At 41.4% G+C, this 13,696-nt stretch overlaps 1 protein-coding gene across 1 annotated transcript in view; it reads right to left on the bottom strand.

Annotated features, from left to right (window-relative positions):
* Positions 1-13,696, bottom strand: part of TRPC6 (transient receptor potential cation channel subfamily C member 6) — a gene marked incomplete at its 3' end in the record, with an annotated part of 110,653 nt that overhangs the window by 32,000 nt on the left and 64,957 nt on the right. Inside the window, exon 2 of the mRNA XM_082014106.1 lies at positions 4,530-5,304. Coding sequence (XP_081870232.1) covers positions 4,530-5,304 — 775 coding nt within the window. The remainder of the gene's footprint in view (positions 1-4,529; positions 5,305-13,696) is intronic.

Here is a 13,696-nt window from a genome sequence, read left to right as displayed (position 1 = left end):
CAATCCTTAATTCTGCAATAAAGCATACGTGTGCTTTATTTTACGCATGTGACAATGTTGGTTCAGGACCCCTCAGCAGTTTAGAAAAAAACCATTTTTGCCGAATTTTGCCACCCCAAGGATGAGGGGGCGGCACTGGCTGCTCCCAGCATGCAAAAGGAAGGTGATGCTTTGCGCCGAGTGCTGCGGCGGATGAGGAACCGGCCGAACAAGACGCTGGTGGCAGAGGAATGCCAGGAGGGGTGGGGTGACAGCGGCTGCTGCTGAAAAGGGTCACCTGCCCTTGTGGAAGGAGCAGCCAGAGACTGTCTCGGTGTCCTGGGTAAGGGAGCAAGCACGCCACGGCCACCCTGAAAACCTCAGTCACGGGGTCCCGCTGTCCCCCAGACCGTGCCCGGGATGAAAATGCTCTCAGGGCACAGGCTGACACTGAACTCCACAGACGAGATGGAGCAGTGCTCCAGGCCACGTCCTGGCCCTGCGCAGCGAATGCAGAGGCCAAGAGCAGAAAGGCAGGTACTGCTAAACGAGGATTTAGGATTCCACAGTGCCTTGTGAATGTAAGTGGGACCTAAATGTTGGATTTAGGCTTCTTACTATGTAGATAAACACATTATTCCCCTTACAAAGGCGGCCCTTACTCCTTCAGCGCCTCAGTTCTTCTCTAAAAAGTGATGTTACCTTTTCTTTAAGAGAGCTGACAATACCCGTAATGAAGACTGGGACCTGATTTCTGTAATGGGGGTTGTATAAATGAAAACAAACAGAATATCAGACTTTGAGATGATAAATTGAATTTTGCTTCTCATCAGAAAAGCAAACTCAGATGACCTTATTAGTGGTATTAATTTACAGCAAACAGTAACGCATCTACATTTAATTTAAAAATACATTTTCCACTCCATACCATTAAACAATAAGCAGTCTGTTGCCATTATAGCTGCAGTGGACTTTGTACTAAATGCAAATCTTGGCCATTTTGAAAAGCTCTGGGTCACAGCTGTGGCTCAAAACTCCAGGCCACATCTCTGCAGAACATATCATCTACATCCTTAGAGACATAGTGGAGATATTAGCTCCAGGGCGGGCAAATAAATTAGATGACAGAAAATACGAGCACAATCCCCCAAAATAAAAATATTCCATATAGTATCAAACCTTGTAAAGCTGCACACTTACATGTTATAAAAAGCTAAATTAAATGGTGCTCAGAAAATCCTGAAGATCTCAGAATTACTCAGGAAGCCTGAATCAGCTGTTTGCTTGGTACAGAAATATTCCTACACTGTGCTTGACACATCTGTCCAGTTAGTCTTCCTTCAGAAGTCATCTACTTTTTTCTGGTTTTACTCCTAATAGAGAATGATCCTCCAAAGAACTTGTAAAAACAATACCTGCAACCAAATGCAACAGGCATGGAATGCTAGATGACGTCACTACAGAGGTTTGAGGCAAAGGAATTAGTATATTCCAGCAAATCGTGATTTCCACTGATTATGGCATTTCCTATTTTGTGTGAAACACAGTTTCATGGTCAGTGTTACCTCTAACATTAACTGATGGTGTAAGACAGGAGAGAGAAGTAATTTATGATATAGTCACGAAGCAACCAGCGGCACAGCTCACCAGCAACCTTTTCCACTGGCTCTGAGGAAGACCTGGGAATTGTCTGTGCCTGGTTGCTGTAGGCACCCACTAGGAAGCTCCCTTGACAACAATACCTCATCAGCATGACAAAATAGGTGACTTTTAAAACAGCGTATTACCAGAAAGTTCAATTTTCATTTAGGCAAGGTCTGAAATATTTTAAATGGCTCAGGCAATCCTCAGGTGGAGCTAAAGATTTGCCATGTTCAGCTAATCTATGCACTAAAAATATACTTGTTTTTATTACACTAACATGTATGAAATATTTTTACAAAAACCACAATTTTACACAGGGACTACACTATCCAGATAAGTGTAGCAAACTCTGAAATAAAGAAAGGGTAACAATTTTTAGAAAAATTGCTGCAAGCAGGGCTATGAGCTTGCAGAAGCACAAACAAGCCCAGACTCGGTAAAGATGACACCCTCCATTTCCAGCAGCTTGTACACCCAACCTTTGTACTGCCTGCACTGAACCTAAGCCAGGTATCTCTCAGACAAGCCCCCAGCCTGTCTAGATATTGTGAATGTTGTCACTTATCAAAAGCGTAAATGTTAACTCTCATCAATGCATGCATAAATGTACGCCGTGGTCTTTTGCATTTATCCAGAACCACCAGGTGATTTTAGTACCCACAAAAATGTTCCCGAAAGACCTTATGTTGCCAGCTGCCTGCTCCTGGTGAAACCTTAAGTTAAGGGAGAGTTAAATTTCCGTGTTGGCTCATGGTCCTGCTCCTCACTGTTCCCACTCACCTTCACTCTACTCTAAAGAGTATTTGCATCTCCAGCAGAGCTTGGCTGATTAACACGTGGCAATATGGAGCTGCTCTGTCTCTTGCCTAGCCTCCTGCTGATGCCTCCAGCATCAAAATCTGTGTTGCAGTTCTTTATATAACACTACCCTAGAAGTCGAGCTCTAATTTTAGAGATGGCAACCAAGGCAAAAGAGGAACTAAAAACCAAAAGTCACTCAAGGCTGAGCCAGGTCACTCCGAGGAAGGGCCTCCTCATGGCACTTCAGGGCAGGCTGCAGAAGCAGGCTTTCTGAACCAGCTCCCCTTTTCTCACCCATGTGCTCCAGTCCCTGCCCTGGTGGCACCAGGGACAAATAACTGTGCTCCCAGTTCACCTCGCCAGTTGTGTACTGCAGCATACATTTGAAGGACACTTCTTGCTGACAGTTCCAGATGATGTTTTGATTTATCTTTATAATAATCTTAGCTTGTGCCGCTCCAACTGTGGTAAACGGAGCTATACAGTCCCTACAAATTAGACGTGCTCTTTATCTCAACATAGCTGTGAACTCAACAGGCTGCATTTATGGGATATGAAAAATGTTTTTCTGTTCTGTTCTAAATTTACTCCCCTTTAAGTTAATCAAGTCCTTTTGTTCACATCTTCAGCAGCTGCTAAAGAGAAAGGGATGAGAGCACGCGGTTTAAATACTCTTCTCTGAACTGTACATGAAAGCACTGGATGAAATCTCAGTCCACTGAGGTTCTAAAGATTTCTGCCAGGGACTTCACAGGGCAGACTGCATCCTATGCTTTAGCCTGAAATGGTCTTCCCAGAATTTGGTCTTTTTGACATAAAATTATAATTCTCCTTTGCTCCTATTCTATCTGTTTAGCTGCTGTTTTTAAGCATCCTTTGCACATTCCCCCTCTAACAAACATTTCAGCTTCTTACAACAGGTTGGGGCCACAAGGGTACACCTACGAGAACGAGTCAGGAGTAATTAATTCAGAATTGCAGCATCTCGGCTCAGGTTGACTGAGCAGAGATGGGTTCACGGCCTTGAGAACTGTGCCACTGCTAAGAACATTAACATTAAATATTGATCACGGCAACTTCAAACTCTTCCTAACACAATGTTGGACACAAGTGTCTGACTGCTATGGAGGGGGTTCGATCTCCTGCTAGTGAAGTCTAGATATCTTGCTCTGTCACAGCAGTATCATATACTAGCATCTGCTTTCAACAGGGTCCCATAAGGTAAACCCAGTCCAAGTGATTTTAGCTAACCTAAGTCATAATTAACACCGCCTATGTTTGCACAAGGCCTGACTTTGCATCTACGGAGAGCAAAAAGTTTACATTCTTACTGTCTTAACACAAATAAACTGTGGTAAATATTTTTGTAAGTTGTGCACTGCTGCATCTACATAACAAAAAAAAATCCCAAAGAACATTCACGTTTCAAGGATCTAAGAGGCCTCGAATCCCTGGGTCTCAACTATTTTATTTTTTTCTCAAAATCATGCATTTTTGTAACATTAAAAATTCTATATAACACTGAAAAAGTCTTTAACTTCAGAGTTCACATATAAGTAAGTACAAATAAGTTAAAAAGAGGAAGAGGTTAGCAGAAACACCAGAGAAAAGTAACACTTTAAAAAAGGGATAAGGACATTATTTAGAGTTCTTTTAGTAAATAACTGTAAAACATTGTGAGGAGTGAGAAAGCTTCCAGTCCGATTATGAGAAAATAATGAGAATGTATGAGGGTTTAGTAGAACCATGCAGTTCGGCTTGCATAAGTGATGAAACTGTCTCACTTCAGTCTCCTTTCTCCCCTGTCTTAAACCAGTTTCACCCATGGGTTTGAAGGGACTCCCTTGCTATCCTGCCTGATAGGAAGTGGAAAACGAGTTCACTGGCACCTTTTACATAAGCAGCATGAACTACAATCAGCACAGAGCAATAAGACATTCCCAAAGATTTAAATCTCGCATTCATTAAACGATTATACATTTTCACATATTGTCTTGCTGATTTGTGAAGATGATGCTGACTCTTACTGTCCAAGGAATGGGAGAAAGACCTTTGATCGAACTTTGCAATTCTGTGTCTGTCTGAATTGGTATCTCTCTACTCACCTTAAACTCTTTTTCAATGTTGGCAAGCACGGCCAGCTCATTGCTGAGCTCTAGGGCAGTCATTACAGGGTCTTCACTGGACAAAGACAGATAAGCAGGGCTTGCCAGACCTTTGTAGGCATTGATTCGGGATCTAGAATGGCTGAAAGAGTCATGCTTTTGTTTCTGGCTGCACTCACTGCACTTGCAGAAATAGTCATGTGGCCTATCAATACGAGCTCCTTTTCTCAGCAGAGTGTGGACGATCTCATACTCGTGGCAGTGAGCGGCCAGAATGATCGGTGTAACATCGTGGGAAAACCGTGTGCCATCTTCATCGTACGCATAGAAGTCATCGTGCTGGAGCTCAGACTGACTAGGACTCAATGCAAGCCTCTTGCCTTCGGCAAATGCAGGATGATTTAGGATGGCTTCCACTATCCGAACATAACCTTTGCTAATAGCCAAAAGCAAGGCATCCCCAACCCGAGAGAGGTTCTCCTTCTTCAGTAGCAGTTCTGTGATCTCCAGGTGCTCGTTGGCAACCGCCAGCTGCAAGGCGTTCTGCCCCATATAGTCCACACAGTTCACATTGAGTGAGGGACATTCTTCCAGCATTTTGCGAATCACTGGAATATTTCCATATTCGGCTGCATCCAAAAAGCGCTCCTCCTCAAGAGAAAGGCTTGTTGAGTGGTCATTAAACATATATGCTGGCCCTCGACTGGCCTGCCTCCTCCCCTTCTCCCGGAGAATGGTCTGTCGCCGTAGCGCTAGTCTATTCTCATTGCCTCGGCTGTATGGAAATAGAGAAATTATTAGTTCTGTTGTATGCAAGGACATATCAATTTTAAATAATAATTAATTAAAATATTTTAGTCATTTATCTGCTGCATCTTTTTAGCTCAGCAGAGAGACCAGAAACCCCGACTTCGACGCACTTTGTAACCACTGTTGCTACACAGCCCTGGAATCGGTAGCTGGCTACATTTTATTTCAACAGGAAGAAAAAGCCCTCGTCAATCATCGTTTAGACTACACTTTTTTCCCTATTTCATCCTCCATAGCTTTTGCATAATTTTCAGTGAAGCCGGACTGTGCTTCATGTTACGTAAGTAGAATAACAGTTTTAAAGGTAAGGTTCTTTTTCAGGTTTACACAGAAACCTCCCTCTGTTTCTCCATCACTCTTCTGTCCAAACTTATCATCATTTGGTATCCCACACATCCCTTTGATATGTATGGTCACTAAATGAAAAAAGTGCTTCCTACTTTAATCTAGAAAAGAAGAAAGCATTGTAACATTTTTACATGCTAAGATCTCATTTTCTGGTTACAAGAATATTTCCAACAGAAAACATTCTGCTAAGCTTGAGAATTGCTTCAAGATCAAAACAATATTTTCTCTGGATGAATGTACTACTTTCTGACATGCATGCTAGATCTAGCAGATATGCTGAAGGACTTCACTGGAACAATTTGGTATCAAAAAAACCCAACATCAGATCTCAATTTCATTGTTTAAATACATATTTTAAGACAAAGATGACCTGGAGAATAATGATGACATGCAGTGATTGCCTCAGTCCAGAGACAGTTGGTATCAACAGGACAAGGCAGTGCGAATAGCCCACACCTGCTCAGCTGGTAGGAAGAGTCCCAGTGACACCACATGAACCTAGGTGCCCTCAGGTGGCCCTTCTGAAAGTCACCATCTCCTCAGGATGCCACTCACCCGCAGCTCTTTACTTTGGTGCTAAGCCACAGCTCAGAGTGAAGACCAGTCGCAGTGTGGAAGGGGCCAGCACTTCTGGGATGAGGGATGAGGGACTGCACAGGACAGCAGGGCACAAGAACAGGGAAATTCTCTAAATTTCCTTCTGCCTCAGAAAAGGAGGCAGGCTGACTTCACTTGCTTTTATTATTCTTACCCCCATCACTACTTCGGCAACTATCTAACTTACATTTTGGATCTGGTTTCTCTTCACCCTGCTGACGTTTTTCTGACATCTATAATGGAATGCTCAGTCATAAACTGAATCTGTACAAGATAAAAGCGTATCGACTACACTGTATGACATCTGTTACTCCCCATCTCCACCATCCTTTTCATTATTACAGTTCATAACCTTGATATCCCATTTATTCTTCCACTCAGTGGCTTGCCAACAAATCCTGCCAATTCTTCATGATAGCTCTGAAATGTTGTCCACTCTACTACTTCTACGACTGAAATCCTCATGCATTCCTCACCTCTTATATTAATTATCAATTACTTAATAATTATTTAATTATTAAACCATAACGTGAACCAAATCAAAGCTAAGTTCACTGAGGAATGCTACAAAATAAGCTACATTCTCTTTAATAAGAAGAAAATCTAATTCATGACTCTACTATTTCAGTCAACTAAGATCCCAATCCTCAATAGAAATTCAATTGCAAATCATTTTCTCTCCAGAATTACTCTGCTAAACTACATAATATTCACTACAACTTCATCTTTTTTATTTTTGAATGGTAGCTTAATGATTCTTTACATACATATGCTCAAAACCACATCACTATTTTCAGTATTTCCCACAAAATAATAAACATGAGCAGTATTTTATTCATTAAATACTTACGAACAAATACGAATGTAAATATTTAAAAGATAGTAAAAAAATCAGTCCATTGTGACTCAAAATATCTTCACAAAAAGTAATAATACAAGATATTATTTCTTCTAGATTGTTTGTATTTAACTTCAGCATAAATTTCCTTTCTGCCTCTTCCCTTCTCTGTTCCAGAGATATAGTCCTCTGCAACACTGGAAATGCTTCAAATTGCCAAAGTCTTAAACCTAAAAGGACAATTTTTTTGCAAGATAATCACAGGTATGGAATGTAGAATGTATCAAAACTGACAACTATAACATTGTTCAATATGCAGACAGCACTAATACTGTGCTACAATGCCAAGTTTACAGCCCTAGTTTGGAATACGTCGTTTCACGATATGGAATAAAGTCAGATCCCATTCTCTTCTGCTCCTCAAGATCTCTATGAAGGCTGTCTCAGTTACTGTGGGTTCAAAGCATATGAGAGAGCATGGATATATGCTTGTATGTATGTCTTATAGGTGAACATGCTATGTGTCTGGTTGAAATTTTTCCATGTATATTTCCAGATATTTTAAAAGAAAAAAAATATTTGTATTTGTTGAAAAGACAGCCTTTGGATGGGTTTCATAGAAAACATGAAAACTGAAAGAATCAAAACGTTACTAGCATTGGCAACAATATCGGTGCCAAAAATGAAAATTCACTACACAGAAGCCAGTCTTTTGATATACCTACAAGTGTCTTACTGGAAATGCGTGTGCTAAATTGGAACAGGGATGGAATGGCAGAAAGGAGAGATCACAGCAGAGACAGCAGATGCCAGGCTACCCAGTTTTGAAACGTATACCTTAAAGGACTGTAACGTCGTTCTGAAAGGTTTCTTCAAACATGGAATATGAGAGTGTAGTGGTAGGCTGAAAATAAGCTGGGAGACAGGAAAGACAAGGAAGTTAAAGACAAGATGGAGGGGATGAGAAAGAAAGAAATGTAAGGCAAAATTTTAAAACCTGATGGGTTTTAAGATTTATGCACTGAATGACTCCTAAGAGATGACCATAGCAAGACCATAGGGAGACAAGTTCGCTAACTTCCATAACAGTTAGATCTCCAAAAATAAAGGACTTATATACCCAATGAAGTTAATCCTACAGTCAAGGGTTTTAATTGGACTATATGTTTTCTGAGTTTTATAGCTTCCTGGAAAAAAGAGGCTCAGTGTAGTCATAAAGATTTGAGAAAAAATGTCTAGTTGATTCCGATCAACTGATCAGAACCAATTTTCATTCACCATTGACCTTGCATATCCAAATTTTGCAATCCTTGGAAAAAAATACATTTTTATAGTGAAATAAACTACAGCTAAAGTAAAAACAAACAATACATACTATAGTTACACGTCTTGTACATGTATGCTTCTACCAAATTTAATTAAACATGGTTTGGCTTTAGAGCTTAACTGATAAAAATTAAAGTTTCTCTAATGTAAAAGAACAAATTTGCAAAAAATTGATACAAAAACATTGACCATACTGCTTTTAAGACTTTCTATGTATGTGATGTCATGGGAGCTCACTGAATTGTGAATTGCTGCTCTTTCTTAGATATTTAGAAAGACATGTATATCTGGGTTGGACAGTTGTCAGTAAGCGATATAATTTTTTTTTTAAATTACTCTTTTATTCTCCTGCACTTTTAATCAACAATCATATTGTTTCTTTGATGTATACTGCTTTGCACTTTTTCTATTCTATAGTTCAGTGTATAAATGCAAGAACCTAGTAAAATCATCATAGAAGGCAGCCCTAAACAAGCAGAAAGAATAAAGCATGGTTTGTTCAAAAACAGCATTTGCAGATGAAATATAGATAAGAAAGGTGATACCTAAAGTGATTACTTTAAAAAAGAATACTTTTGAGGGTTTTTCTTTTCAGTTTAGGTAAAATATAGCAACCTTACAAGATTCAACACATGTATACGGGAAAACTAGGATAAATATAAAATAAAGAGCACATGGCCTTTTTTCTGAGCTACACTTCCACAGTTAATAGGATTTGTATTTATTACTAATAAAAAAGCTTGCTTTCAAAATGAATTTACACATAGAACTACATATTGCCCTGCTGGTATTTAAATATTTTGTATTGTTTGAAAGAAGAGAAAATATTTCTCTACTAACAATTTGGAAAAACTACTTATTACAAAATATTAAATTATTAAACTAATTATTATATGTAACAGTTACATGTCGATATAACTGTGCTTGCATCACTTAAGATTGCTTTGATATTACATAGTCAACCTCTTATTTGACTTGTATTTGACTTGTGCTTCATTTTTAAACTTCTTTCACAGCAGAAGTTATAATGCTGTTTGGATTCCACAGGGCTAAGCAAGTTTGGGTAGCAAAAGGTGAAAACATCCACCTCGATCTGAGAAGCCAGTGTGTGTTTTAGCTCTTCACTGGAATAAACTGTTACAATCAGATTTTTTCAGAGTATCAGTTGCTCAGTTTCTTTAATTTTTTTTAACACAAGCATATGTCAGTATATCAGCTCCTATAGGTGTCCTTATCTGTACCTCTACTAACTCTCATCATGGCTACTAGAATTTCCCTCTTCACGGCCTCTTCAGACTTTAAGATGCGATGACCATCTTCCAACAAAAATCACTGCAGTATCTCTCACCTTAGAAATTCGCAGAGCATCCATGCTCTCCCTCTACCTTATTTCACCCCAATTCATTCTAAAGACCCAAATCACCATGTTTTAAGAAGTATTTGTTGTTTTGCTCCAACTGGTATCATGGGTCTATCCCCCTCAATCCTTACTCCATCAGTTCCTCTCCTCTCTTCCATATGTGCTGCGACTGTGTAGGCGAAAGCTCCTCCCACTCATATCTGCTATCGAAAAAGCCATGCTGCATCTCCTACATAGCAGGGGAAGTGTTCACAAAGACTAAGTTCAGTTTAATGAGTTTAATCTCTCCAATACCAACAGTCAGTAAAGGCAAACAGACACCATGAGACCAGGATTCAGAGCAGGAAGTCCATCTCTTTGTAGATTATGTACCACATATAGGATGATTAGCAACATTAACATAACATTAGCTGTTATGATTATGTTAGCCTAAAATAAATAGCCTAAATTCCCCACATCTGTTCAACTCATAATAACACATCTCTACTGCTTATCCTTATCCTTCTGATTCTCACTTTTGGCAGAAACATTGAGACAATACATATGAATGCAAAGATGGATTTAGAAAAGCTAAAGATCAGCTGGAGTTAAAAGTAGCAAAGGATGTGAAGACCAGCAAAAAATGTCTTCTGAATGTACACTAGAAGCAAAAGGAAGGCTAAGGAAATTCATGTGGACCCACTGTTCAACAGACTGGTGGACCTGGTGACCAAGGACGCAGGTGAGACTGAGGTACTCAATGCTTCCTTTATCATATGCCTGTATAAGAAAAAAACCAATGTATGTAGTATATAACACAAAAAGATATACAATTTGTAAGACATATATTTTATAAAATTATATATTGATACATTTTAAATGCAACATGTATAAAATTAAATAATAAACACTTAGTCCAATCAGAGCTAGGATGTGAGCTCAGACAGAGACATGGTCTGAACCTTTATGCGATGCCATGCTACAGGATATCTGGCCACAATCGTAAAGGATAACAAAAAAAGCTTCTATAAATATATTAACAACAAAAAGAAAGGCAAGGAGAACCTCCATCCCTTACTGGATATGGTGGGGAACATTGTCACCAAGGACGAGGACAAGGCTGAGATACTTAATGTCTTCTTTGCCTCAGTCTTTAATAGCCAGTCCAGGTATCCACAGGGTATTCAGCCCCCTGAGCTGGAAAACGGGGATGGAGAGCACAATAATCCCCCCATAATCCAGGAGGAAGCAGTTAAGGACCTGTTAAGGCACCTGGACACCCACAAGTCTATGGGGCCTGATGGGATCCACCCAAGAGTACTGAGGGAGCTGGCAGAGGAGCTTGCCAAGCCCCTCTCCATCATTTATCAGCAGTCCTGGTTAACAGGGGAGGTCCCAGGAGACTGGAGGCTTGCCAGTGTGACGCCTGTCTACAAAAAAGGCCGGAAGGAGGATCCTGGGAACTACCGGCCTGTCAGCCTGACCTCTGTACCGGGGAAGATTATGGAGCGGTTGGTATTGAGAGTGCTCACAGGGCACCTGCAGGACAACCAAGGGCTCAGGCCCAGCCAGCATGGGTTCGTGAAACGCAGGTCCTGCTTGACCAACCTGATCTCCTTCTACGACCAGGTGACCCGCCTAGTGGATGAGGGAAAGGCTGTGAACGTTGTCTACCTGGACTTTAGTAAAGCCTTTGACAGCGTCTCCCACAGCATTCTCCTGGAGAAACTGGCGGCTCGTGGCTTAGACAGGTTTACTCTTTGCTGGGTAAAGAACTGGCTGGATGGCTGAGCCCAGAGAGTTGTGGTGAATGGCGTTAAATCCGGCTGGTGGCTGGTCACAAGTGGTGTTCCCCAGGGCTCGGTGCTGGGGCTGGTCTTGTTCAATATCTTCATCGATAACGTGGATGAGGAGATCGAGTGCTCCCTCAGTAAGTTTGCAGATGACACCAAGTTGGGTGGAAGTGTTGATCTGCTGGAGGGGAGGAGGGCTCTGCAGAGGGTCTGGACAGGCTGGATCGATGGGCAGAGGCCAACTGTATGAGGTTTAATAAGGCCAAGTGCCGGGTCCTGCACTTCGGCCACAACAAGCCCATGCAACGCTACAGGCTTGGTGAAGAGTGGCTGGAGAGCTGCCTGGCGGAAAGTGACCTGGGGGTGCTTGTTGACAGCCAGCTGATCATCAGCTGGCAGTGTGCCCCGGTGGCCAAGAAGGCCAACAGAGTCCTGGCTTGTGTCAGAAATAGTGTGGCCAGCAGGAGTAGGGAAGTGATTGTGCCCCTGCACTGGTGAGGCCGCAGCTTGAATACTGTGTTCAGTTTTGGGCCCCTCACTACAAGAAGGATGCTGAGGTTCTCGAGCGTGTCCAAAGAAGGGCAACGAAGCTGGTGAGGGGTCTGGAGAACAAGTCTTATGAAGAGTGGCTGAGGGAACTGGGGTTGTTTAGTCTGGAGAAAAGGAGGCTGAGGGGAGACTTTATCGCTCTCTACAACTACCTGAAAGGGGGTTGTGGTGAGGTGGATGTTGGTCTCTTCTCCCAAGTAACTAGCGCCAGAACAAGAAGAAATGGCCTCAAGTTGCACCGGAGGAGGTTTAGACTGGATATTAGGAAAAATTTCTTCAGCGAGAGTGTGGTCAAGCATTGGAACAGGCTGCCCAGGGAGGTGGTGGAGTCACCATCTCTGGAAGTGTTCAAAAAATGTGTGGATGTGGCACTTCAGGACATGGTTTAGGGGACATGGTGGCGCTGGATTAATGGTTGGACTTGATGATCTTGAAGGTCCTTTCCAACCTTAGTGATTCTGTGATTCTTTGACAGAATGTAATAGGCTGTAGAAAGGAAGATTAAATTAAAATTCTAAATGTAAAGACAGTGAATGTCTGGAAACAAATATCTGCAAAAAAAATGGGTTTCCCATCAACAGGGGTCTTGGAAGAACAGCTGAGAGAAACAAGTGGGAGGAATGTGTATGGGACAGCTGACTTTGCTTGGGGGAGAGGAACTGGCTAAGTTGTCCATGTCTCTCCTAACCCTACTGTCTACAGTTTGATGCTGCAATTATTAACAGGGACATATCTGTCTCATGAGAGAAGACAAACCCTTCAGACCATGTTATTCAGTACTCATGCTTCTTCTGCAGTTCTCTATTATCAGTCGGTCACTAAAGCCAATGACACTTCCACATTCTTTACTACTACAAAGCACATGTATGCAGCTCTCACAAGATATGTCTCTCTCTCAGGAAACTAGTAAACTACAGACCAGGACAACTCCCTGGCTTAAATTTGACTGTCGAAGTTAGAGCCTGTACAATCTGAAGGTATGCACAGTGTTGAGTGTTGATAAAGGCCCATTTTGCAGGCCTGGACACTGAGTCAGGGCACTGGTTGTTACTGTCTGCAGGTCTGAGCTCAGCTCAGTGTGGATGGCGGAGCTTGTGGGGCCACCACCCATACACCGTCAGAGAGACCTTTTACAGGGAGCAAAATGGCTTCTTTTGCTGGTGTTTTCTAACTGGAATGATTTTTTAATCATTCCTTGATCTATTTAATGATAATGGGAAAAGCCTCTTAATAACATCTACGGTTCCCCCATAACCCTTAGAAGCTGGTGCTAAAGTGTAAGTGGGCTAGAGCTGAAGCACTCTCTAAATAACAAGCCAAAACCAGCTGTGGACATTTACAATAAAATTTCCAAATAATCAATGACAATGACTGCATTAGAAGTGAGAAAAGCCCATAATGATCATCCCTTAAGTATTTCCGTTTGCAGCACTTGAAATGTACAAATAAAGGGTATTTCTACTCATGTGTTGGGGCTTTTTTTATATCAGAAGATGTACATCCAAGTATGAAATACGGCATCTTAAAGACTGTTATGTGAAGTATGGTTGAAATTGATGTGTCTTCT

This window comes from Phaethon aethereus (genome assembly GCF_964289735.1).
Source record: "Phaethon aethereus genome assembly, chromosome: 1".
Taxonomy (NCBI): Eukaryota; Metazoa; Chordata; class Aves; order Phaethontiformes; family Phaethontidae; genus Phaethon; species Phaethon aethereus.
The sequence above is the reverse complement of the archived record's forward strand: the minus strand, read 5'-3'. Positions and strand labels throughout refer to the sequence as shown.